The sequence below is a fragment of the Xyrauchen texanus genome, chromosome 34 (assembly GCF_025860055.1).
Source record: "Xyrauchen texanus isolate HMW12.3.18 chromosome 34, RBS_HiC_50CHRs, whole genome shotgun sequence".
Taxonomy (NCBI): Eukaryota; Metazoa; Chordata; class Actinopteri; order Cypriniformes; family Catostomidae; genus Xyrauchen; species Xyrauchen texanus.
Window position 1 is genome coordinate 31228555 of NC_068309.1, and position 24456 is coordinate 31253010.

General features: G+C 36.7%; 1 protein-coding gene across 2 annotated transcripts in view; it reads left to right on the forward strand.

Moving 5' to 3' along the window:
* LOC127627700 (cytoplasmic polyadenylation element-binding protein 4-like) overlaps nt 1–24456 on the forward strand; it is a 44623-nt gene that overhangs the window by 6353 nt on the left and 13814 nt on the right. The window contains exons 3-5 of one of the 2 annotated variants that reach the window (XM_052104202.1): nt 8762–8852; nt 18752–18802; nt 24197–24220. In XM_052104202.1, coding sequence (XP_051960162.1) covers nt 8762–8852; nt 18752–18802; nt 24197–24220 — 166 coding nt within the window. The remainder of the gene's footprint in view (nt 1–8761; nt 8853–18751; nt 18803–24196; nt 24221–24456) is intronic. The other variant, XM_052104203.1, reaches the window with a different exon arrangement.

Genomic DNA, 24456 nt, shown 5'->3' on the forward strand with positions numbered 1-24456 from the left:
GGATATAGAAAGGAAGTCCCACCTTACAGGTAAAACAACCAATTACCTTTTAGATACAGACAATGGCTATCAACTTGAGAACGCCCATGCACATTAGCTATACAAGCTGGGAAAATTTAGTTATTTTAGCCTAAACTGGGGTAAAGAAGCAACATTTATTATCCCAGTTTGTCTGATTTTACTATTGATTTGAAGTATGCCCTTTGATCGTAATCTTGACCAACTGTTTTGTGGATTCCGGTCTTTCCCTTATTCAAGTAGATAGAAGCTGCACTGTCGTGACTAGAAATAGCTTCTTGGGACCGTTCGAAAGATGGCTGCCAGTTGACTGACTTGCTAGAAAGACTTTGGTTACAGTAAACAGTTTGGCTGGACATTGAAACAAAGTTCCCAGTTCGATTAGATTCATTTGGGTTTATTTCAGTTATAATGTCTATTTTGCTTACATTTGAAAGAAATTCTATTTGAGCTAATGCTGTTAAAATTAGACAGAGGACCTTCTAACTTTGTACATTATGAAAATATTAATTTGACAAATTTTGTTTCATTATTAATTTTTCATAATTTTGGTCACATTTAAGCTTTAAAATGGTCATCCATTTTTAGTCTCATAGTGCAAGATTTGGTCGCATATGCAAGTGATTTACTTGCAATGTAGAGGATTGTGCATAGATTGATCTTGGGGTTTAAGAATCGATATGGGGATGCTTGATCGCAATTCATAAAAAATGTATATTTTTACGCAGCTCTAGTAAACTGTCATTTCTATATGCCATCAACCTGCATTTATTTTACCTCCATTTAAATGCCCCCCCATACTCTCGTTAGATTCTAGGGAACAGGTGCCTTCGAGATACTCTTATTTAGCCGTTTCGCCACAAAGGTCATCAACCGTTCTGGCAACTTGGGTCAGCCAGAAGTTTTGTGTTTTAGATGCGTTACATTCTCTGTGAAGGCAACTAACTAAAGGTATTCGATATTACTCGGAACCTGTGGCTTCCACTGACGAGAACAGGCCACTCTTATTCACAGCTATTTGCTCCAGCTGGTTGAATACGTGATGTGATTCCGAGCACTGCATAATGTTGCTGGAAGTTTCCACAGGCTCTGTGTACTCTCAGCCAAGAATATCTGATGTTTGGTGTGAAAGCAAAGGCTGTCTCCGGAGGGGGGAGGAGGACACAAACACACACAAGCACACACTCACACGTTGACAGACTCACACATGAACAGGCACTGGCGAGATGTGTAATTAAGCAGTTGCTCTGAGAGAAAATGTGAAATGGGACATGCAATTAATGAAGGCGAAGATGGTTATCTTAACGAGGTTAGATTATTTTAGACATTGTTAAAGAAAACAAAAAACAAATATGGCTGATGGGAAATCGTTTTTTTTTTTTTTTTACCCAAATGGGCTGTTATACGCCCAAGGCTCAATTAGCGATCAAGCTGACATGGAGATATTTTAAAGCTGTTTGTTTTATTGCAAGACCAGCTTTTGTTTGGCTATTTTCACAGGCACAGGTGCCCATGGCAAATAGTAATCTGTTGCTCTGCTTTTTCGAGTGTTAGCCAAGGATTTGACAGCACAATTTCCCAATATGACACACTTTACATTTTTCTGTCTGACGTTTTGTGCTGCATGCAAATAATTCTCACTACTTTTTTTTTTAATTCACATTTATGCCATTTACAAACCTTTCTAGCTTCATTCTGTAACATTTGACACTTTCGATACCATCATGTGTGTGGTGTGTTTTTAGGGCACTGTGCACTTTACTTGCCAGATCTTTTGCTTTGTAAATTCCAGCCATCATCTTGGCTCTCTGTAATCTTCTCTAAAGTCTTCTATTATTGCGTGGGCCTCGAGATGAGCTGACTGCCTCAGCACGGGCTTCCATCCAGAGCACCATAGTGCATCAAACTGTTTCTCTATACATGGTTGTCTTTTTGCGGTGTGATGGAGAGAAAAGTAGTTTGTGGTAGGTTAACCCCCCCCCCCATTCAGATGTAATGTCTAAAGGCTAATTTTGAAGTAATTTGATATAACATTTTAATAACTTTTAAAATGTTACTGATTTATGCAATTATTACATTTATTTTTAGACAAAATACTTTTTTCCATTCCATTTCCAGTTTTGTTTGAGATTGCTAAATCCAAAGTTTTTAAATAATTGTGCAATAACTAAAAGGATAGTATTTGGGGTTAAAAGCCCCCATTTTATTTTTTAAGTGGGGCAAATAGATTTGATGTGAAGATTGTTCAAAGTGGCCTCACATTGGTAAATGGTCTGCACTTATATAGCGCTTTTTTAATTTAACGGTATTCGAAGCGCTTTACACTGTGACCCATTCATACACCAATGGCGGCAGAATTGCCATGCAAGGCGCTAGCCTGCCATTGGGAGCAACTTGGGGTTCATTGTCTTGCCCATGGACACTTCGGCCTGTGGAGTCATGTGGGCCGGGAATCGAACAACCAACCCTGCGATTAGAGGCTGACCCGCTCTACCATCTGAGCCACAGTCATGTTAACACTTACGCTGCATTCTAACAGGTCTTTGAATAGTGCTTATGTGCCAACTGGAGAACAAATGACATAGGATGGAGCCCAACAACAAGTCAACACAGCAAAATGAATTCAACATTTCAAGGAGTACAGTGGGAAAATCGCATACACCATAAACTTTACCCATTTATACGCACCATGGTAAAATATTGACTGTCCCTCATGTTTGTGTTTATGCGCCAATACACTGGGGGAATCCCAGAGTTTTAAGTAAGTGGGAAACTCCATTATTGTGGTGCAAATTCGCTGGAGGTTGCAATAGAAAGTTAAGGTTATACAAACAGCAGCAACTCTAAATATCTTTAAATAAAGCTAAGCAACAGAATAAAACAGAATTGAGTCTTCAATGAGTCAATTCAATGAGTCTTCCTCATACTATGGGGAAAACTGCTTACTGACCGAGCCAAATATATATGAGATTACATGGTACACGGCTTAAACAGTGCTTGTTAAACAGAATTCTGCTTTCTGGTGTGTACGTAAACATAGTAATGGACTGAACCAATCACATTGGAGATTCATTTGTTTTTAGAGTACTTGATGTTATGAAATGCTAAATGTGATTGAAATTACAAGGGAATGGTGCACCCTTATCTAATTTCTTACTCAAAAAGTATCTTTCTGTCTCCGTAATTGCACAAGTTTACAATTTATTCCAATAACTATTGCCCCTATACTATGAATATAGTGAACAAGTTAGATGGACCACATTTATGGTGCATTTTTGTCCTTTTTGGGGTTTAACAGCCGCCACTGTATGCTTTCTTTGTTCAAGCTGGTCTTTCCCATACATGCATTCTTCAAAATGTCTCCTTATGTGTTCCACACAAGGAAGTCTGGAATTAAATAGTTTGAAATGAAATTATGGTGGATAAATGAGACAATTTTCATGTTAAGCTTGTGTTAAAGCTACAATTGAAGTCAGAAGTTTACATATACTTAGGTTGAACCACACCACAGATTCCATTTGATCAAACTATAGTTTTGGAAAGTCGTTTAGAACATCTACTGACATAAATAATTTGTCCAACAATTGTTTACATACAGATTGTTTCACTTTAAATGGACTATATCACAATTCCAGTGGGTCAGAAGTTTATATTCACTACGTTAACTGTGCCTTTAAGTAGCTTGGAAAATCTCAGAAAATGATGTCAAGCCTTTAGGCCATTTGCCAATTAGCTTCTGATAGGCTAATTGGAGTCAATAGGAGGTTAACCTGTGGCTGTACGTACATTACTGTGCAGAAGTATTAGACACACGAGATCTTTTAAAAAAACAAAACAACATTTGTCTTAAAATAGTTATTTATATCTTCAACTTTGTTGTGTTATTAGGACTCCCAAACATTCCTTTTGCAAATAGAATAGAAGAACAGGGAGCACTGCAACAGATGGCATGACCTCCACAGATCCCCCCCACTGAAGATCTAGTCAATCTGGGATTTCATGAAAAGACAGAAGCAATTGAGAACTGTGGTGAATTCTCCAAGAAGCTTGGAACATCCTATCAGCCAACAAATAAGAGAAACTGTCCACGTGTACCTAGGAGAATTGGTGATGTTTTGAAGGCAAAGTTGGTCACACCAAATATTAACTTTGCTTTTTTATGTTTACTGGACTTTTTGTATGACTTAAATTGATAAACGAAAACTATTTATGGCATTAGTTTTGAAGACATCCTTACTTTGCTACATTTTTCACAAGTGCCTGAAACTTTTGCACAGTTCTGTATTTTAAGGTATTTCAAACTCATTGGAAAATCAAAAGAAATCAGCCAAGACATCAGAAAGAAAATTGTGGACCTCCACAACTCGTGTTCATCCTTGGTAGAAATTTCCAAATGCCTGAAGTTGCCATGTTCATCTGTACAAACAATAATATGCAAATATAAACACCTTGGGTCCACGCAGCCATCATACCGCTCAGAGATGAGACACATTCTGTCTCCTAGAGATGAACATGGTTTGGTGCGAAAAGTGCAAATCAATCCCAGAACAACAGCAAAGGATATTTTGAAGATGCTGGAGGAAACAGGTAGGCAAGTATCTGCATCCACAGTTAATCAAGTCTTATATCGACATAACCTGAAAGGCTACTCGGCAAGCAAGAAACAAATGCTCCAAAACTGCCATAAAAAAATCCAGACTACAGTTTGCAAGTGCACATGGGGACAAAGCTCCTCCTTTATGGAGAAATTTCCTCTGGTCTGATGAAACAAATTAAATTTTTTGGCCTTAATGACCATCATTATGTTTGGAGGAAAAAGGGTGAGGCTTGCAAGCTGAAGAACACCATCCCAACCATGAAGCATGTGGGTGTCACCACCATGTTGTGGGTGTGCTTTGCTGCGGGAGGGACTGGGGCACTTCACAAAATAGATACATTTCCTTCCACATGATTCTATGTGGATATATTGAAGCAACATTTAAGACATCAACCAGGATGTTAAAGCTCGGTGGCAAATGGGTCTTCCAACTGGACAATGGCCCAAAGCATACCTCCAATGTTGTGGCAAAATGGCTTAAGGACAACAAAGTCAAGGTATTGGAGTGGCCAAGTCCTGACCTCAATCTGGCAGAACTGAAAAAGCATGTGCGAGCAAGGAGGCCTACAAACCTGATTTAGTTACACCAGTTCTGTCTGGAGAAATTGGCCAACATTCCAGCAACTTAATGTGAGAAGCTTGTGGAAGGCAACCCAAAATGTTTAACCCAAGTTAAACTATTTGAAGGCAATGCTACCAAATACTAACAAAGTGTATGTAAACTTCTGACCCACTGGGAATGTGATGAAAGAAATAAAAGCTGAAATATATCATTCTTTCTATTATTATTCTGACATTTCACATTCTTAAAATAAAGTACTGATCCTAACTGACCCCAGACAGGGAATGTTTCCTACGATTAAATGTCAGGAATTCTGAAAAACTGAGTTTAAATGTATTTGGCTAAGGTGTATATAAACATCTGACTTCAACTGTATGTTATGTAGACTGTCGACATGCGCTTTAGTATTTCACTTCAGCTTTGAATTCTCAGATGTAGTTGAAAAGCATAATTTTCTGAAATCTGTCTTTTTGCCTAAATCTTTGGATAAATCTTTTTTTTTTTTTTTTTGGTAATATAGCAGCTAGATTGGATGTCTATCCATTTAATTATTTTATTTTGTGTGGATTGCAATTCCAATTCCAAAAGGTAGGTCTGGGTAACTCTGGGATCGTGATTCAGGATTGTTTAGAGACCCGTGCATTTTGTGTGTCACCTCAATGTCCTTCAGTTTTAATGGTATTTTGTCAATAAAGTCACATTTAACATCCTCCAATGGGAAGAGGCCTAAAATAGAGGCCATGACTGCCATGCTTATTTTATGCCAGATATATCTGACCAAGAGCTCTTTCTACATATCAATCCTCCATGGAAAGTTTCCATACCTCCTGGCCCTCCAACCATGTGGAAAGGCTGGATTAATAGGCTTTACAGTGATTTGATGTGGAAGGCATTGAAATACCTTTTGCTGCTACAAAAAAACACAATGTCAAGTCCCCCCCCATTTTCATTAGTTTAGCCATGACATTTCAGATTAATGTTGTTCCTGAAACAGCAGTAACATGCCACACTTAATCACTTGCATCAGGGTGTTCCATCAAGGTCCGTTTCTGAAAAGCTCTTGGGAGACATTTTTTCCATATAGCTTGAACTATGATGGCCTGAAAACATACCCCTGGTGGGTAAAGGCCTTTGAGTCAGCAAGCTGTGGGAGCAGTCTAATTATAGTTAAACCCAAAATAGCTTTCGTATTAGCAGAAAATGCGTATTAACACCTTTTTAATAAGATGCGGGTTATAGAATAGGCTACAACTTGTCTTGTTTTGTCAATGAGCGCGTTAACATGTAAAACAATATGCTGATAACAATGACAAATCTGTTTCTTCAACTGCAGGAGCTTTTAGCACTGGATTTGTTAAAAGAATGTCTCGTTAAAAAGTTTTTCACATCCTCACTGCATTTTTCTACCATTATTTAAACCTATGGCAGGCTCCTTTGTCTTTGTAAGGCTAATTTCATAGCTAACATTTTATATATCCTAAGAACACACAATTAAAAAGTCTTCACATTTTGCATAATTTGACAAAATTACAGTTTGATTGGAAATTATGCCCAATATTATATAAATTATACCACAACTGTGGGACATTATTTTTTGAAAATCATTTTCACAATTGTTTTTTTTTAAATGGTTTGTTTATTCACTCTTTGTTTAGATTAATTACATTTAATATTGAAAGTCTGGGTTTGGGACGAGGGTAAAACAACAAAATCTTTACATAAAAGTGATTTGAAAAGTTGTAATATAGAACAAATTTAAAAGAATTGAAGGCCTTTCCAATTCAATTTTAATGTGACCTTCACATAACAAAAAGAAAAAAATCTATACATTTTTATAAGAATCAAAACCTTGGACATGAAATTATTATATTATATTTCTGACACTTAAAGCGATGTTGCTAAAATAATGTTTTTTTGTTTTTGTGGTGGTGCCAGTGAAGTATTTTTCAAAGCTACTGAACTACTTGCCCAATCGGACCAGCAGAGAAAATACTTATTCTTGAGCCCTGACACTGTTTAAAGCATTTAGATAACCTTCCATGTTGTCTGGTTATGAAGCGTAATCATTGTAAGATCGTGCATGTAAATGCACTCACTGTTGGCTCCCATCTTTTATGAGGTTAGTTCTTCATCAAAGTGTTTTCAGCGGAGTGCAGTGTGAGCAGTAATTCTGAAGATGGCCTTTGGCCCACTCTCATGTTCTGAATCGGTGCGCCAGCCCTGTACTGTATCATAAGTGCCCTGCGTGAGCACACAGCCTCTCTAAGCTGAGGGGGATGAGTGTTTCTCTGAAGATCTCAGCAGATGCCAGATCGTGACTGAGCACGAGCCGATTGTTCGGCTCTTCACAACAGAAGTCTAACAATGACCCATATTCTTGTTTAACTGCATGCTTTTAACTTATTGACAAACAAGAAGTGTAATATTTGTGTATTAAAAAGTACTTGGCCCTTGCATCATCTTTGAGAGCTGTGGCAAATTTGTCAATGTCAGTAATAAGTTTGGTAATAGTTCAATGTTGAATTTCTTCAACATTTTATCACCCTAATGTTGTTCCAAACTGGTATGGCTTTCTCTGTTCAGAATCTTTTCTCTCAACTCAAAAATGATGATGTTAGACAGAATGTTGGTGACTGATGGCCTAAATGCACAGACTTTGAGCTTGTGTGAAACCAGCAAAAATATAATGATCATGCGGCCTCTTTTTACTGCTGCACTTCATACTCCGTGAGACTGAAGTTAAAAGGAAACTCGCTGCCAAAATGATATTCTTTGTCCATTGTGAATATTCCGTGTAGCTGAGTACGAAGCACCGCCCACACAGAGGTCACTGTCAAACCAAGCAACTTCCCATTGGCCAATCAAAGTTCACCAAACTTGAACTCCACGCGAAATCCGCTTGGGGAAATTCTTCGCCACTGGAAATTCATCGCGCAAAATTCACTATCGCGTGGATTTCCATAGATATAATTGCATGTTGCGAGTGACATTTCGCTCTGTGATGTATGTGTGACCGTGCCTTAAGTCACCAACGTAATGGCCAGAAGAAAAGTTATTTTGCGTCAACCATTCCTTTAATTTCAGGCTTTTTCTCTGTGATATCAATGGGCTTGTCTCTTTTAGAAATGTTTGAAATACTTCACTATTGGTAAGAGTTGTAAAAGTTTGTGTCTTGAATGTCATTTGTTGGTCATTGTAACCCAACTATTGGTACTTGGAGGAACTGTTAAATGTCAAGTGAAATGTCTGTGGTAAGTGTGTTGAGCTTTTTTTCAAGCTGTTTCTCGCTGTCTCAGCAAGCTCGTGACCTTTGTATTTATAGATCATGTCAGCCATTACACTCGTCACATATTTTATTTATGCGAGTATTTATTGAAATTTGAATTTATATCATGGTCTAGAACTCCTGTTGCACATTTGTGACTTTGTGATCAGCATATAGTTCTTTGAAAGTAACAGAAGCTCCACAGCTTGAACTGTATTGTAGGTGAAAGGGATGTTCCTGCAGAGCTGTGCGAAATGAAAAATTTCATAGTTTTGTTTTTCTTGTCGTGTGACACTCAGTCTCTTTTCACCCCTCACAGGATCGTCCTCGTTCTTTCGATGGCTTCAACATGCACTCTCTGGAGAACTCTCTGATCGACATCATGAGGGCCGAGCAAGACACTCTGAAAGGTAAGATAAGAGTTCAAGAAAGGAGATTGCGTGTCAAAGTACCGTATTGATCGGCAAAAACCTTTGTCCTTCCAGCAATTAGATTTATTGTAGTCACTCGCATGTGGTTTGAGTTGTGCTACCCTCTCTGTCTAATCAAATGTAAGCTGAAGCTGGCTTTCACTGCAATAATACTGCCAGAAGTTTGCTTTAAAGGGTTAGTTCACCCAAAAATGAAAATTCTGTCTTTATTTATGACAAACTCAGGCACTATTTACTTTAATTGTATGGAAAAATGCATTGAAAGTAAAAGTAAAAATTGTTACTAAGCTATTTCTCCTTCCATTTTGGTTATAGACCTTATTCACAGGAATGAATACAAGGCTGTGAAGGATAGACTTACCGTCTCTACAATGACATGAACAGTATAAAGCTATCAAAAAGATCATATCTAATTTTCCCCAAATCATGTTGTCTGGAATTTTTGTCTACTGAAATTTGTAAGAATTATTTTTTTTCAATGTTTCATCAACATGATCCAAAAACACCTAAAAAAAAAAAAAAAAAAAACTCTCTTCAACCCATTGAAGAGACCGTATATCTAGCCCTGAGAGCCTTGTTGTCAACCCTGTCAATAATCAAAGATGGCGCTGCTTTGAATAAGGTCTATTGCATAGTAACTTTCATGTTCCTCTTTTACGCTGCTTGAAACTGATCACAAGGCACAGTCAATGAGGACTCACCCTTGAAAGCCTTAATAAAAGCATGCAAATGACAATTAATAGACTATTTAGAATAGATGGGTTAGTACTATTAAAATGAATGAGAGAAACTGGAATGGTCAACAGATGCAGAAAAGAAGTCCTGCCTTAAGGCCTCAATATACTTCCAGAGAAGTTCTTCTTCATTCTTCATTCAGGGGTAAAAAGAAGTTTGAAACAGCTGAGCAACGGTACACTGTTTGTGAACATTCAGACACACACCACACTGCTGTGTTGTTTAGAAGTACATGTACGAGGAGTTTCAAATGTACATGTACAAAAACCTTAACTAATGTGACATTAAAATGTGTCATCAGTGACTATGCCTCATTGTACGAGTAGAATTCACATGAGGTCAGTAAAATAAGCTAATTTTAACCAATAAACACTTGATGATGGCACCATCATCTCGAGATTTCGTTCTTTTTCAATTCAAGTTTATAGGAATTGCAAATGTATGCCGATTGTTTACTTAAAAAAATAACTGCCCTGCTGGCCCAAGAGCATTTCAAAGATGGCCACCGAGTGCACTGACTTGCTATAAAGACTTTGGTTATTCCAAACATTTATTAGCCCTTGTTCTGGAATAGACACTGAATCTCATACTTTTAAGGACTCCGTGACTGGCTACTGTCCCATTGACTATTCCCAATTTAACTGATCACAATTTTAACGGAACAAAGTGAAAAGGCCGTAAAACTGTTCTCTTTGTCTATATGGAGTTCTACTTCTCATTGTTCTTTGTTTTTTACTTTCTCCAGTGTCATTTTGCACCCTGTGTTTTCTACAACATTCTTGACATCAGATGTGTAAAAATTTTGGTGTGAGAGTGAACAGCTGTGAAAAGCTGCCCATTAGCGCTGAATCATTGCACGCCTGCATACCACACACACATACACACAAACAGAGTGAGAGGAGAGAGAAAGCTGTACGGTGACCTACAAATGGCTGTGAATCTCTGCAGCAGAGCTCCTTCCTCTGAAACAACTCTGAGGCTACACGTCTTGACAAACACATTTGCCTGCTTTTGTTTGATAGGAATTGTTTATTTGCATTATGTGGTCCAGTGTGGGTTTCGTTTATGTAGCTTTAGCAAAGTTAATAGATGTTGTGGAGGAAATTTTCCATTTTTTTATTCTTATTTTGAAGTTGTCAAATGTACCTTTTGAGATGGCTCTATCCGATGACTGTGCCTGATTTGACCAATTAAAATAAGCACTAGGCTAATTCAACCTTGTGTGAATTCCACAAGCTACCAACTGTCTAGTCAATTAGGGGTTGACCAATATTGAATTTTTCCGATACAGAGAACCACGGGTGTTGTAATAAAACCGATATCTGATTAATCGGCCAACAGTTTTTAAAATCAATATATTGAATGTGTTAATTTTATTTGTCTTTCCTGTGATATCAGTCCAGACATAGAGGCTGCAAGAGTATGTGTGTGTGTATATATATATAGAATGAAATCCTAGATGTAGATTATTGTCAGAAATCCCAGGAAAAATCTGAAAAATAGCCCTAGTTTGGCTATTGAGGGACTGTACTGTTTGTGGGGTTGAGGAGTGCTCTTTTCAATCAATACATGGGTCTCTGGAATACCCTATTCTGTTTGGTCAATGGTGCCATATAGCAGCCGGATATTTCTTCGTACCAACCGCACATCCGTTTGTTTAGACATAAGAGGCCAATCATCTGGGTATTGCAAGTCATCTTTCCTACTTGTATCACTCCGTGATCTCTACAGGTTTCATGTCCATTTATTTATTTGACAAGTAGTCTTGTAATAAGCTGGATAATGAGCAGTCAGATGGTCATTTTCGCAAAATAACACAAACAGAACTCTGCAAACCAGAGGTGCAAATAAGCCGTCAAGCTATTTCTTCTCACAATAATTGGGTTCTATCTTAATTTCAATTATCATTACTATTATGTTTACATTTATAATTTTCTTTAGATCTTAATTTGCATAGGTAATTTTCCACCTGTTGTCGCAGACAGATACTTGTTTATGGCAAATAATTTTTTACCACTTTATTTTAATTGCTTTTTCTTTTGTATTCAATAAATGAATTAAATTAACACAAAATCAATAAAGCAAAAATATGACATCCCTCTGCAGTGGGGGTTTGACAATGTAATCAGTATATAATGTAAGTTTTAATAAAAATATTGTGAACTTATTTCTTGACACACACATACAGTACATTCCCTCAATAAGCAAACTAGGGCAGCTCTCAGGGTCAACTTCTCTAACAGAGCAAGGGTACACCCCCAGAGCTCAGAGGGTGACCCTGCAGACAGCAACCCAGTGGGGCAGAGGTGACCAAACAAGAGGCGGGGTAAGAGAATCAGTCCAATGTACAAGTTGCTTTGAATAGCTTCCAGCATTGTCCTTTGCCTGTAAATGAGCTCTCTGTTCTCTGTAAGACAACAAAATGGTGTGCTGGCCCTGGCCACCATACTGCTCTCAGAGTGATAAGTAAAAGGAGAAGGCGGCCAGAGCCATGTTAATACTAAAGTGTGTTACAATATTGAAACTGTACTAGCCGTGCTGGTTTTACGTGATGTTTCCTCTCATTCTTCTACTGGAGACTGAATGTAGCAGAACTCAGCATGAGAATGAAAGCGATCTGGATCCAGGAGAATATTGTAATAATGCCTAGGACACAGACAAAAAGATGCACATTTCAAGATAATTTAACAACGAAACCTGGCTAACAATCCTTTTGATTACTATTTTCCTCGGGCGCAGTAGCATGGCATGTGTGCTCCCTCAGAACAGCGGTGATCTGTGAATTTGTATCTAGCCAAAGTAATTTGGTGGGACTCCATTATTGTGTTCTGGAGAACCATATATACACCGATCGGCCACAACATTAAAACCACCTGCCTAATATTGTGTAGGTTCCTGTCGTGCTGCCAAAACAGCGCCAACCCGCATCAGAATAGCATTCTGAGATTCTGTTCTTCTCACTACAATTTCCGTCCACAGAACTGCCGCTCACTGGATGTTTTTTGATTTTGGCACTATTGTGTAAGTTTGATCTTACCTTAAAGGAAAAGTTAATTAAAAGTGAAAATTCGGTCATTTACTCACATTATGTTGCTCCAGAGCCATATGACCTTGGTTCTTAAGTGAAATGTATAAAGAATGTACTGACCAGGGGCCATCAAGCTCCAAAATTGACAGGGAAGCACTATAAAAGTATAATTGAAGTAGTCCATTCGACTTTGTGTACATTGAAATATGTTGTGTTACGAGTGATTACAAGAACCAATGGCATTTGGCATCACTGATGTCAAACCACCTTGTCTTGATGCAGAATTTAATTGTACACAAACAAGGTCCGAAATTAACATCTGCCAAGAGCCAAATGTGGGTACATTTTCTATTTGGCTGGTGAATTTCATGGTGTCATAAGCCACTCTTGCGGGAGCTTTTTCGTCAGTTGGTGTCCGCTTGTAAAATAATGTTACATGTTCCAGTTTTGTCATCAAAGGGGTTCTGTAGATCTTCAGTCTGTAAGGTTGCAGGTCTTTACATGGAACGGTTCTCAATAGCTAGTCCTGCTGCTCATCGAAAGTCTCAGTTAGCAGGAAGGATACAGCACTGAGCAGCTCCTTTATGTACTAGGGCAATGTAATCGGGTAGCGATGATGTCTTGCAAAGATCCCGATGCCGTTTGCGAATAGACGACGATTGACAATCCTGGGAAATGGCAAAACCATGGATCTGGAAAGTTGCCAAATATATTAAAACGTGACCTACACAATATTAGGCTGGTGGTTTTAGTTTTGGCTGATCAGTGTATATCTTTCTATTAAGGAAACAAAGATGAAAGTGATTAAATCATGAAGTAATACATGACACGTTCACCTTGAACCTACAATTGAGGTTTCTTTAGGCAGCAATAACTGTAATACCAAAACGCAATTAAACACAAATTCAGTAAGAACACAGATTTGACAGCATTATTTTGGGAACACAAGGGAATTTATTAGGCTCATTTATTTGGATCATTATTGTCTTTACATTCATAATTATCTTTAGTTCTTAATCTGTAGGCTATTGGTAAATTTGCACCTGATGTCATTGGCGGATGCTTGCATGATGGCAAATGGTGCCGTTGGAGATGGTAAATGTTTGGATTTGGGGAGGAGGTTAAATAAGATTTTTTTTGATCACTTCCTAATTTTATTGCTTTTTTTCGTTTAGTTTAAAGTGCAATTTGAATTTAGAAATGTCTTTTTGTTTCAATAAATGAATTACATTTTTGAAGCAAAATCAATAAAACAATTCACCGACCCTAGGCTGGGGGGTTGACGATGTAATCGGATATCGCAATATTTTTAAGGTGTTGTGTTGAAGCCATGTGCAATTGGCTCAAACTCATTGGCTCAAACTCACGCCCTCTGTTTGTAGCAGATTACCGCGAGCAAAGCACTAAATCACTTCATACAGAATACATACTTATTTAATTAAATAGCAGCAGTTTGCAGTTTAATAATCACTTTGAGTCACGTAGCGGCTGGCTTTTCCTGAGGTGAAAACTTCTGTAGGGTGTTTCTACAGCAATTACACACTGCTTTTATGCATAACTGACCTATAAGAAAATGTTTACTGTGCTAATTAATTATGCAGGATATATATAACATATAGTATAACATATATCTGTGATTATGAGAAGAGATTGATTGGTATATCTGGCTTAATACAACATAACTCGTGACATTAACAAGCCTATAATCTTATAGTACTCTTGAATTAAAATATGGACAATCTCATCACACATTATGTAATTTTATGTTCCAAAACACAAGGCTCAACACAATTTCATGCAATCACTCTGCTCAAATCATAATCAAAAGCTGCTTGTTTCTCTTTTGCATGGATAAATAAAAATTCGACAGCATAAAAAGCTTGAGAAAAACACCTCAAACCTGTGATGCTCTGTTATGCAGCACTTTATTTGACAAAAATAACAAAATGTTGTATTTTGGATTGTGCTGTGAGGTTCTAAATAACACCACCTCATTTGATAAAAATAGCACAGTATTATGTTGAAAATGAATTGTTCTATTTTCAGTTGATTCTGAAAAAGTTTTAACTCAATTAACTTATTTAGGCACAATTTTGATGATAACATTAAAATAAACTGTTGATATGAATTTCAGAAAGAAATAAAACAAAACAGTTATCAGTATCGGTGAGTACTGAAAAGGACGTAATTGTACTTGTTCTAAAAAAAAAAAAATGAGCATGAGCTGGCTCTCTTTAGTAAATTAAAAAGACTTATGAATCAGTTGGAGCTGACTGAATTAATTGACTTCAAATAAACCAAGAACTGTTAGTGTGTTGTGTAATGTGAGATTCATTAGAGTTACTTACTATTTGTTTATATGACAACATGTAGTTTCAAATATAAATGTAGTTTTGTTGTAATAAGTGAATAATCTGAAAAATACATCTAAATGGACTATCTGGCAATAAAATATTACATAAATAATAAAACAATACAATTCTTTAAAATGTTCACTTTAAACATGCTTACAGTATTGTTTATTTGTCTCTCATGTCTGTAAAATCCACTATAAATAAGCAATAAATAAGTAAATATAGAATAAAAATAAAAATGGCCGGTAAGAAATCTAACTGGCTGGTAAATGTTTTCATCTACTAGCCACCTTGGCTGGTGGGCTAAAAAATTATTTTCAGACCCTGTACACAAATGTAAATAATTTAAGTACATTTTTGGGCTGTTACTCACACAAAGCCATCATTTAGAGCAGGGGTTTTCAAATTTTTTCTTGTGAAGGACTGCCAAATATGATGGTTCCCCCATTTTCATGTATAAAACCCATTTTTACTGTGAGAAAAATAGTGATAAAGAAAACATAATAGCAAGTAATTGACTTATATTTTCATTGTACTAAAGCCAATTAGTACAAGATTAAAATATCTCTTAGATAAAGTATTTACTTTTAATTTATTATTACGTTTATAGTGTCTCTTTTTTATCTTTTTAATATGAGAGTAGATGTTAAGGGCCAGTCTTACTAGGCTTTGAGCATGCAAAATATTTCAGGTAACAGAACGAACCAGGATATGGCGTGTCACGGGAGGGATTCTGGTGTAAGCAAATACAACAAATCACAAATAACACATTTTTAAATATAGTGTCTACTTTCCTGCAACAATAATACCTGCAGCTTTGAAATATGTATTCGTTGCATTGAGCCCATTTGAAAGCCCTGTGGACTACATTTATGGTAATTTTTTGGAATCTGGGCTGTATGCACAAAAACTTTTAAGGTTAAATTTAACTCCTAATGCAGAAATTTAGGAGCAACTCTTAAAAATGTGATGTTGTCCTGAGGACTTCTAAATCCTTAACAGTGACTCAAATGATCCAAATCACAACTGCTGTCTTATTAGAATATTATTATGACATTGACCATTTAAAAAGACATTTTCTGAATCACAATTGAGTCTATGAATTTTAATAATATAATATTTTAAAATGCTAAATATTATACTGTTGACATTGACCTTTAAAACGGTGTCGCCTGTATCATGAGGGTGTTTTAATTATTGTAGATTTAGTTAGAGATGCAGTTACCTCTCCAACAAACTGAAACAATCCGAATACTCTGGGGATAAAGGTTTTGACAACACTGCACTTCCTGGCTACAGGCAAAACGAAACTGTGTAGCGCTGATGAATTGGGAATTTCTGTCATCCATCAGCAGAATCATCCATCAAACTATAGGTGCCCTGTCCAGACTACACATCATCCGACAATTCATAGTATGCACGCTCACTGCAGAGAAAAAAAAAAGGAGGCATTCACGGCCATCGCGGGGCTATTCGGTGTAGTTGATGTAGTAGATGGGACACACACTTGTGTTTCATTGCACCAACAATATGTATATCGTTGTCTCTCATCACTGACAAATAGCGGTTCCCTGTCTACCAATCACTGTGGCCGATTTTAAAGAGCGCATTCATAAAAAGTGACGTCATCCATAGCAACGAGGTCAACTCCACATTTTATCTTAAGATTTCCTTATTAATACTTGCTCTTAGCAGTTTTGTGAATAGGTTTTAAAGGGGTCATGACGTCCTTTTTTGTAATTTAATTATCTTCCCTGAGGTCCAATGATAATGTTTTAAATGTTTTTTTTTTTTTGCACCAAAACGGTCACAATTTAGTAGTATATGATAATTTTTCCACTTTGTTTTTGGTCTTCTTTTGGCCCTGTTTTGAAACGCTCAGTTTTGGCTTAAGCGCCTCCTTAAAACTTCAATGTAAACACCCACTGTTCTGATTGGCGAACATCATGCAGCCCCTCAAATTTAGCAAAATCAATCGTAAGACTTCTAAATCCTTAACAGTGACTCAAACAATCCGAATCACGGCTGCTCTCTTATTACATATATATTTTACATACATATTTACATATATGCATTTGGCAGATGCTTTTATCCAAAGTGACTTACAGTGAACTTATTACATCGACAATCCCCCTAGAGCAGCCTGGAGTCTTTCTCAAGGACACAATGGTGGTTTTGCTTGGGGATCGAACCAGCGACATTCTGATTACCAGTTATGTGCTTTAGCCCAATACACCACCACCTCACAATATTATTCGAATATTATTATGGCATTGAAAGACATCGTCTGAATCACAATTGATCATGCAGCCCCTCAAATTCTGCAAACTCAATCGGAAGAGAATGAACACAAGCCCCACAACATTATAAAACTAAAAGTCTGGGTTTACACAATCAAACACATTGCATCCGAATATGTTAAACTGTTCACTCAAGCACATCAGCACCATTAACTATCAAACAGTCATGACATTTGAAGTATTCATGAATGAAACAATTTACTTACATTTGTAATATGTTTTTAACTGTCCCATCCTTCAATTACAGTTCCTTTTGCAAAGTTTGAATAGTATTATGTCCTGTTAACAAGCGATCCATGCTGACATGAGCTGAAAATAACACACACACACACATAGTCCAGTGCGGTGAAACTAAATGCACATATAAAAAATCATCCTGCACTGAGTCACACATCACTGAAAACACAACAAAACAGTCTGTATATAAATACGATGTCCATCTAAGTACATGTTTACATGCACTGATGAGCCAAAACATTATTACCACTTACAGGTGAAGCAAATAATGTTGATCATCTCCTAACAAGGACACACAGAATTGTCTTTCAGAGTTGTAACTTGAAACTGCATCTTTTAAAAGTGGTGAGATACATGGCAGCGGTCAAAGTAGTTCATGTTTATATACAAAATAATTCAAAATAATGCAGATGGGTCCCCTTAGGTGTTCAGGAATAGTTAGCCACACAAGCCCTCCTCTCTCGAACTGTGCGCTAATGGCCAGGGCCATGGGTGCAATGATGCATGTTGAAGGATGTGTAAATACAAATGAGCCATGTTTCATGACATCATGAACAGACAGATTTCAAAACAAGACATTTAAGCAGGGTGGTAACTATAAATGCTCTTTTTAGACTGGGGAAGAAGTTTTGAATTCTGAAATTTACAGGATGTTTTAATAACATCTCTTATACATAACTTACATACATAACATAACTTATAACATCTCATAAGTTACCTCTTATATGTCTAAATATCAAGGAAACTTTGATTCTCCATTTCATGACCCTTTTAAACAAAAACTCATAGCTAGGAATTCTTTGGAGAACTCTTAAGTGGGAAGATAAAAATTTGACTAAAATCTTAGTCTAGTGTTACTACACAGTTTTTGTTCTTTTTGGAGTTTAACAGCCCTTGATTATTATATGCTTTTGTTGTATGGGAAAGAGCTGTGCAGAAATGTTGCAAAACATCTTCTTTTGTGTTCCTTAAAGTAAAAAATAAGTCACAATACAAGTTGGAATGACATGAGGTGAGTAAATTATGACAGAATTAAATGTTTTTGGGTGAACTATTCCTTTAAACCTGTACTGGACATTGAAGTGGGCATGGAGTTTTGAAAACGAGAGGCCTGCATCTCTGCTATTCTTTAACACAAACCACATGTGGATTGCGCTGACAAGAGAGAGAGATGACTGTATGTCACTTCAATCATGCAATAATCTATACCTTTCTCTCTCAAAGGTCGTCTCGGATTCACCCATCCAGGAGGAGACAGCCCTTTGCCCATAAATGGTATGTACATGAATTTATATTGGTTTAGTGTTCCAGTGACTCAAACTAACACTTTACAAGCACAATGGTGGATGAACAGGCCCAACAAGCTATGTGTTGACATAGTCAGCAAGATTAACCTTGTATTTGTGCCTAGAAAGTACTAACCTTGTTTTAGCTTTAGTCTTTGTTGGGGCACTTTGTCTCACTGATTCATTATTCAGGCAGTTGATTTGCCATTAGGACATGCTCTTGTAGCTGAAACAATCTAGTCCATTTGCATAGATTCGAGACATGTGGTAATGATAATATTTATAATTTTCCAATTTCACCCCAAATAAGACAAATGAAGCATGAAGGATATCAAGGTTCTGCTGATCTCTCCCATCCTCTGGTTTGTTTATTAATACATTCTCCCACTGCATGACTGAGAATATAATGATAATTTGGCCCTTTCTCCTAGTTAGATTCCTTGGTTCTTTAAAGAAATATTCTGGGTTCAAAGAAGTTAAGCTAAATCGACAGCATTTGTGGCATAATGTTGATTACCACAAAAATGTATTTCGACTCGTTCCTCCTTTTCTTTTAAAAAAGCACTTACAATGGAGGTGAATGGGGACAATTTTTGGAGGGTTTAATCAGAGATTTGAAGTTTATAATTTTGTAAAGGCACACATTAATTATTTCGTTAAAACTTGTGTAATATTTGAGCAGTTAAGTCGTTTAAATAATAATTTTTGCTGTTATTTTAGGGTTTTGGGGTTGTTGACATTACATCGTCATGGTAATGAAGTTGTAAAATTGTCTGTAACTTTACACAAAGAAGGTTTGTGTGATTTTATCACACTAAAATCATATTAACACGCATATCTGTTGTTTTATGGCTTAAAAAGTGAGTGTATTAACGTTAAATAATTGGCCCCATTGTAAGTGCCTCACTCTAACCTCGATTTTTGCTTTTTTGAAAGAAAAGAAACTATTTGAAATATATTTTTGTGGAAATTAACATTATGACACAAATGCTTTCAATTGAGCTTAACTTGTTTTGAACCCGGAACATTCCTTTAACACAAAAGATGCTTGTACTTTGACCATTTTCCACATTCAAACATATTTAGCAATATACAGGGCCCAAAATGTTTTTTTTTTACCACACCTGCCAATGATGAGTGGCCAGCCAAAGATATTTCTTACTGGCCAATAAAATAGTTTTTTGCATTGTTTTTATTAAAACATATGTCACTGACAATGGGGTTATTTAACAGTTTTTCCTTGTGCTTTGGTGACAAACAGTTTAGGTCACTTGCTGCATCATATAAAAGATATCTGTCAGAGAAACTGCACCTGTCACAAATGTGTGAAGAAGTCCCATCAAGATTTAGTTTCTCAAATTTTTGCTTTGGTGGCTTAATTTAAGGAAATTTCCATGCATGTGTTGCAACATAGTTTTGGAGAAAAAAGAAAGTGAGACATCCTAAATTACTTGATGGAAATTTTTCCACTGAGGAATAGACGGCAAGTTGACAGATGTTTTCTTTAGTAGATGGTTTGAATATCTTTTATTTGAATCACACACATCACATCACTTCCATCAGTGAGAGTCGGATCAAATCATTCTTATAATTTGACTTAAATAATACTCACAACTTTTGTGACTACATGGATGTCAATAAATCACTTAGCATGTTTAAAACATGCATCACAAATGATCGTCTCTTTAGAAACCGTTTCCAATCATTTAAATGTCTGAAAAGAATATTTTCGATTGCAAAATGTTGTCATTGTCAACAGTTTGCTCATGATTTTACAATACATTATATTACAAAACAATTCTAGCGTTTAAAGACACATTTCAAAATTGCTTTTTGAATAAAGACCGGGGCGCTTTCATGATTTCAGTGAGTAGTCATTGGTAATCAGTAGAGTGGGCTCTGAATTGAGACATGTTTGGACAGGAATGTAGGCTGAATAACAGCAGTGGCACCTTGTATACATTTAGCAAATGTTCTTTGAGTTACTGAGCCATGAAAATCTAGACAATTTAGTTATCAGTTTGAGCCTAGTTTAGTTAATGGAACGTTCCAAGTTCAATACAAGATAAAGGTGCTGTAAGCGTTTTTATTTTTTTATTATTTTTTTTTCATGAAAATGTATGCAAAAAATGTTCCCACTCCCTGAAAGAAATGACTGAAATAAGTGCTATGAGATATCTCACCAGTCTCTGTGACTGCTCTAGACTTTGTAAACCACAAACAAAAATGTGTCCGATCAAGGAGGCTTTCTGCTTGTCAATCATTTTGTGCGTTCTCATAGTGTTGTCATTGCAGTAAATTAATGATGCTTATTGCCATATTATGAAAATTGCCAATAATTTAGAAAATTATTTAGACTCGTTCCTTAGTTTAAAGAATAAACAAAAATTGTGTTTACAGTAACACTTCTACACTTAAAAACGCACAATAACAGAATACAGGGCAAGGCATTCCACTAAGACAAATGTTAAAATAAACATTTAGAATGTATGGCTATGAGGCTTAAACATTACACACATTTCCACATTTTTATGCAAATTTTGGGATATCACAAAAAAAATGCTAGATGGAAACACCAAGATGTGAATGAAAATTTCCAAAATCTGTATAAAAACATGAACACTCAAACACTTTTATTTGATATGTAGATGTTCTTAAACTATGGTGAAAACACATTTACTGTATATACTATATATACATTGCATTCAGAAAGTATTCAGACCCCTTCATTTTTTTAAACATTTTGTTACGTTGCAAACTTATGCTAAAATGCTTTAAAAAAAATCACATCAATCTACAATCCATACCCCATAATGAAAAAGCAAAAAACATATTTTTGATAACTTTGCAAATTTATTCAAAAGAAAAAAAACTGAAATATTGCACTGACATAAGTTTTCAGACCCCAAGGTTCCCCAAAGCACAGTGGCCTCCATAATTCTTAAATGGAAGATGTTTGGAACAACCAGGACTCTTCCTTGGGCTAGCCGCCTGGCCAAACTGAGCAATCTGGGGAGAAGGGCCTTTGTAAGAGAGGACACCAGGAACCCGATGGCCACTCTGGTTGAGCTCCATGGATCATGTATGGAGATGGGAGAAACTTGCTGAAGGACAACCTTCAATGCAACACTCCACCGACCTGGGCATTATGGCAGAGTGGCCAGATGGAAGCCACTCCTCAGTGCAAGACACCTAAAAAAGAACCTAAAGGACTCTCAGACTGTGAGAAACAAGATTTTCTGGTCTGCTGAAACAAAGATTGAACTGTTTTGCCTCAATAAAAAGCATCATGTCTGGAGGAAACTAGGCACCGCTCATCACCTGTGCAATACCATCCCAACGGTGAAGAATGGGGGTGGTGGCATCATACTGTGGGGGTGTTTTTAAACGACAGGGACTAGGGGACTGGTCAGGGTTGAAGGAAAGCTGAATGCATAAAAATACAGAGATATCCATAATGAAAACCTTGTCCAGAGCATTCAGGACCTCAGCCTGGGCTGAAGGTTCACCTTCTAACAGGACAATAACCCTAAGCACAAAGCTAAGACAACGCAAGAGTGGCTTAGGGACAACTCTGTGAATGTCCTTGAGTGGCCCAGCCAGAGTCCGGACTTGAACCCAATCGAACATCTCCGGAGAGACCTGAAAATGGCTGTCCACTAATTGACCCATCCAACCTAACAGAGCATGAGAGGACCTGCAGAGAAGAATGGCAGAAAATCCCCAAATTCAGGTGTACATAGCTTGTCGCATCATACAAAAAAAGTAAACGTAACCCTGAGTAAATTATCTGAATAATTCAGATTTTGAATACATTTGCATAGTTATCAAAAAAAAAATGTTTTTGCCTTGTCATCATGCTGTATGGAATGTAGATTGATGTGAAAAAACAAAAACAATATTTAAAGCATTTTAGCATAAGGCTGTAACTTAATAAAGTTGCAAAAAAAATAAAGGTGTCTGAAAAATTTCTGAATGCACTGTGTATACACATGCACACACGCACACACGCACACACACACACACACACACACACACACACACACACACACACACACACACATATACATCGATCAGCCACAACAATAAAACCACTTGCCTAATATTATGTAGGTCCCTTCCTGCCACCAAAACCGCACCAATCATCGCATCTCATAATAGCATTCTGAGATCATATTTTTCTCATCACCTTTGTACAGAGTGGTTATCTGAGTTACCAAAAATAAAAAACATCCAGTGAGAGGCAGTTCTGTGGACGGAAATGTCTTGTTGATGAGAGAGGTCAACAGAGAATGGCCAGACTTGTTTGAACTGACAAAGTCTATGGTAACTCCGATAACCGCTCTGTGCAATTGTGTTGAGAAGAGTATCAGCGCTGTTTTGGTGGAACGAGCGGCAATATTATGTAGGTGGTTTCAATGTTGTGGCTGAGCAGTGTGTGTGTGTGTGTGTGTATGGATGGATATATATATATATATGAATTACGATGGCAAAGCCTAATTAGGGTTTTATCCGCCTTAAATATTATTCCCACCGCAAAAGGACGATTTAGGAAACGTTTCAGTTTAAACAACCTTTCTGCTTTTAAACCTTTCAGAATGGCTTACCTCATAGACTTCCATTGTGAATGCAGAACAGTAAATGTGATTTTTGCTTGTTTTTACAAACAGAGGGATGAGTTATTTTTTTGTGGTAATAAAAAGCATGTCAAAAATATTAATAATAGACTTGTGCTAAATTGTGTTGAAGATTGTGAAAATATATATATATATATATATATGAGAGAGATAGAAAAATAGAAATAAAATATCAGTTTCTCTGGATTTACTATTTATAGGCATGTGTTTGAGAGAAATGAACATTTTTGTTTCTATAAATTACTGACAATATTTCTCCCAAATTCCAAATGAAAATATTGTCATTTGTAGAAATTGACAACTGGTCAAAATAACAATAATCTAATAGGCTTTCACATTTCTGTTGGGTGACTTTATGCCACTTCTGGCACAAAAATTGAAGCAGCTTGGATTTGTTTTATGGCTTGTGGCCATCCATCTTCCATTCGATCACATTCCAGATGTTTCAGGATTCAGGTCTGGAGATTGGGCTGACCATGACAGGGTATTGATCCGGTGATACTCCATCCACACCTTGATTGTTAAATGTAAATTTTACTCAAGCACATTCCTATAAAAAGTAAATCCAGAGAAACAAATAATAATAATAATTTAGCAGTAGTCTCTTAATTTTTTCCAGAGCTGTATATATACTGTACTTGATTGTTTATTAAATAAACACCCATATAAAGACAATAAAAAAAAAAAAAAGAAACATGTATTGAGGATATGTTACTTCACTTGTGATCCTCTTATTTTACATGCAGCAAGGAATTATGGGAGGCGACGAGGTAAAGGACATTTTTTTTTAAATCCAAATGAGCGAAAATCCAAATTAAAATGACTTTCAAATACATTGGTAGACTAATGCCAGCAACTGCATGAAATATTTTGGGGCATTGTTGATTGTTTGCATGCACACTTGCAGCCTTCATTTCCATTTGTGCATCTATTATGTGCCTCTTTCCTGATGTACTCCAGTGATTTATTTTGTTGCTAGTAAATTTGATTGGGGATTCTCTGTGGT